This window comes from Acanthisitta chloris, unplaced genomic scaffold (genome assembly GCF_000695815.1).
Source record: "Acanthisitta chloris isolate BGI_N310 unplaced genomic scaffold, ASM69581v1 scaffold27105, whole genome shotgun sequence".
NCBI classification, from domain to species: Eukaryota; Metazoa; Chordata; class Aves; order Passeriformes; family Acanthisittidae; genus Acanthisitta; species Acanthisitta chloris.
This window is the reverse complement of record NW_008672510.1, coordinates 1,736-3,574: the sequence shown is the minus strand read 5'-3', so window position 1 is coordinate 3,574 and position 1,839 is coordinate 1,736. Positions and strand designations below refer to the sequence as shown.

General features: G+C 58.2%; 1 protein-coding gene across 1 annotated transcript in view; it reads left to right on the top strand.

The window, feature by feature from the left end:
• The window catches only part of PYROXD2 (pyridine nucleotide-disulphide oxidoreductase domain 2), a 3,674-nt gene extending 2,630 nt beyond the window's left edge, over window positions 1–1,044 (top strand). The window contains 5 exon segments of the mRNA XM_009074561.1: window positions 1–128; window positions 262–416; window positions 551–657; window positions 761–881; window positions 974–1,044. Coding sequence (XP_009072809.1) covers window positions 1–128; window positions 262–416; window positions 551–657; window positions 761–881; window positions 974–1,044 — 582 coding nt within the window.
• Window positions 1,045–1,839: the final 795 nt, after the last annotated feature.

Below are 1,839 nucleotides of genomic sequence, written 5' to 3'. Positions count from 1 at the left end.
GCTGCCCCCAATGCCCGCGACGACCAGCCCCTGCCCCACCACCAGTGCTCTATACATCTCAACTGCGAGGACACCCACCTTCTGCATCAGGCGTTCACTGAGGCCACCCACGGGCACCCCTCCAGCAGGTAGGAGTCTGCACAGGCACACCTTGGTGCCCCAGGGAAGGGACAGGACAGACATGGCAGGTGGTGCTGTGGGAAGAGGTGTGGGGTGGCTGAGCCTCCCTCTGCCTGCCCAGCTGGTGTACTGCTTCCCCAGGCCCATGATTGAGCTCTGCATCCCCTCAGTGCTGGACCCGGGGCTGGCCCCACGAGGCTGTCATGTTGTGTCCCTCTTCACCCAGTACACCCCGTTTGTGTTGGCGGGTGGGCAGTCCTGGGACGAGCAGGCCAGAAATGCATATGCAAACACAGGTATGTAATGTATACACAGACCTCAGTAATACCAGGGGCACTGGTCCCTCTTGGGCAGAGCTGCCCTAGAGCTACATGGGGGTTTGCTATCATACCTCCCCAAGCTGCCCACCAGTCCCTTCATCCTTCTCTAGTGTTTGACTGCATCGAAGACTATGCCCCGGGGTTCAAGGCATCCATCATTGGCAGGGACATCCTGACACCACCAGACCTGGAGAGGGTCTTCGGGCTGCCTGGTGGGGTGGGTACCATGTGTGTCATCTCTAAGTATCACTCTGGTGCCAATGCTGGTAGGCACACAGTCCTGGGCCAGGCAAACCCAGCTCACAGAGCTCTGTTGGTAGAATATCTTCCATGGAGGTATGTCTCTGGACCAACTGTACTTTGCCCGGCCAGCACCATCCTACTCTGGCTACCGGTCCCCAATTCCTGGCTTGTACCTGTGTGGAAGTGGAGCACACCCTGGTGAGAAGGGCTGAGAGCCAGGACTCTCCTGGGGTTCTGCAGACACATGTGGAAGAGGTGCACCTACACTCCCCATTTCTGCTCTCTTGCAGGAGGAGGGGTGATGGGAGCTGCAGGACGCAATGCTGCCCATGTGGCCATCAAAGATTTCAGGCACCTCTGATGGCAGTGGTGATGCTGACCTCAACACTGGGTTGTGGCTGGTTGGTTGCAGCAAGCTGTTGACCCCATGCTGAGCCCTGCCCATCCCCAATTTGCTTCCCAAGCACTGTAAGGCAGCAGCATCCCCTGAGAGCTGGGACATACAGGCTAGCAGGGTCCCTTGTGCTCCTAGCTGCTACTGTCACCTTGAACAAGTGGCTGCTCCCAGCCTTGCCTCAGTGGTTCGTGGGCACTGGGCAACCATGGCAAGCCTTACTCTGCCCCTGCCTATGCCCACAGAAATAAATCCTGGCCTGAGCTCTGTCTTGAGCACTCTTGCTGTGGTTTTTGAGCATTTCATGCAGCTCCCACCGTGCCAACGTGGCAGGCTGCACTGTGCCAACTGCACTGTGGCTGGTGATGCAGCCCCAGGGAAGCTGCCAGAGGGGACAGGAACATTGCAGAGCAGTGAACAGGAACAAACAGCCCCTTGCCCTCTCTTCCACTCATTGATGCAGGCTCAAGTGTATGCAGGCCTGTTCGTATGGAGCACCTCAGCTCCAGGCTAGTCTGGGCCGTCCCAACATGTTTAGAACAAGCAGGGTGCTGCCTGGAGCCTACTTGGCTACCTGGAGCCCCCAACTATCCTCTGTTCCCTGGCCCTCGGTGGTTGTGTGTACAGCAGTCACATGCACAGCAGCTCAGAGACCACAGAAGCCAGGACTGGCAGCTGCTTCTCGTGCTCCACACATCCTCCTGTTCCCGCCAGCAGCTGCCTGCACATGTTCTGGCACCGTCCCTCCATACACAGGGCTGA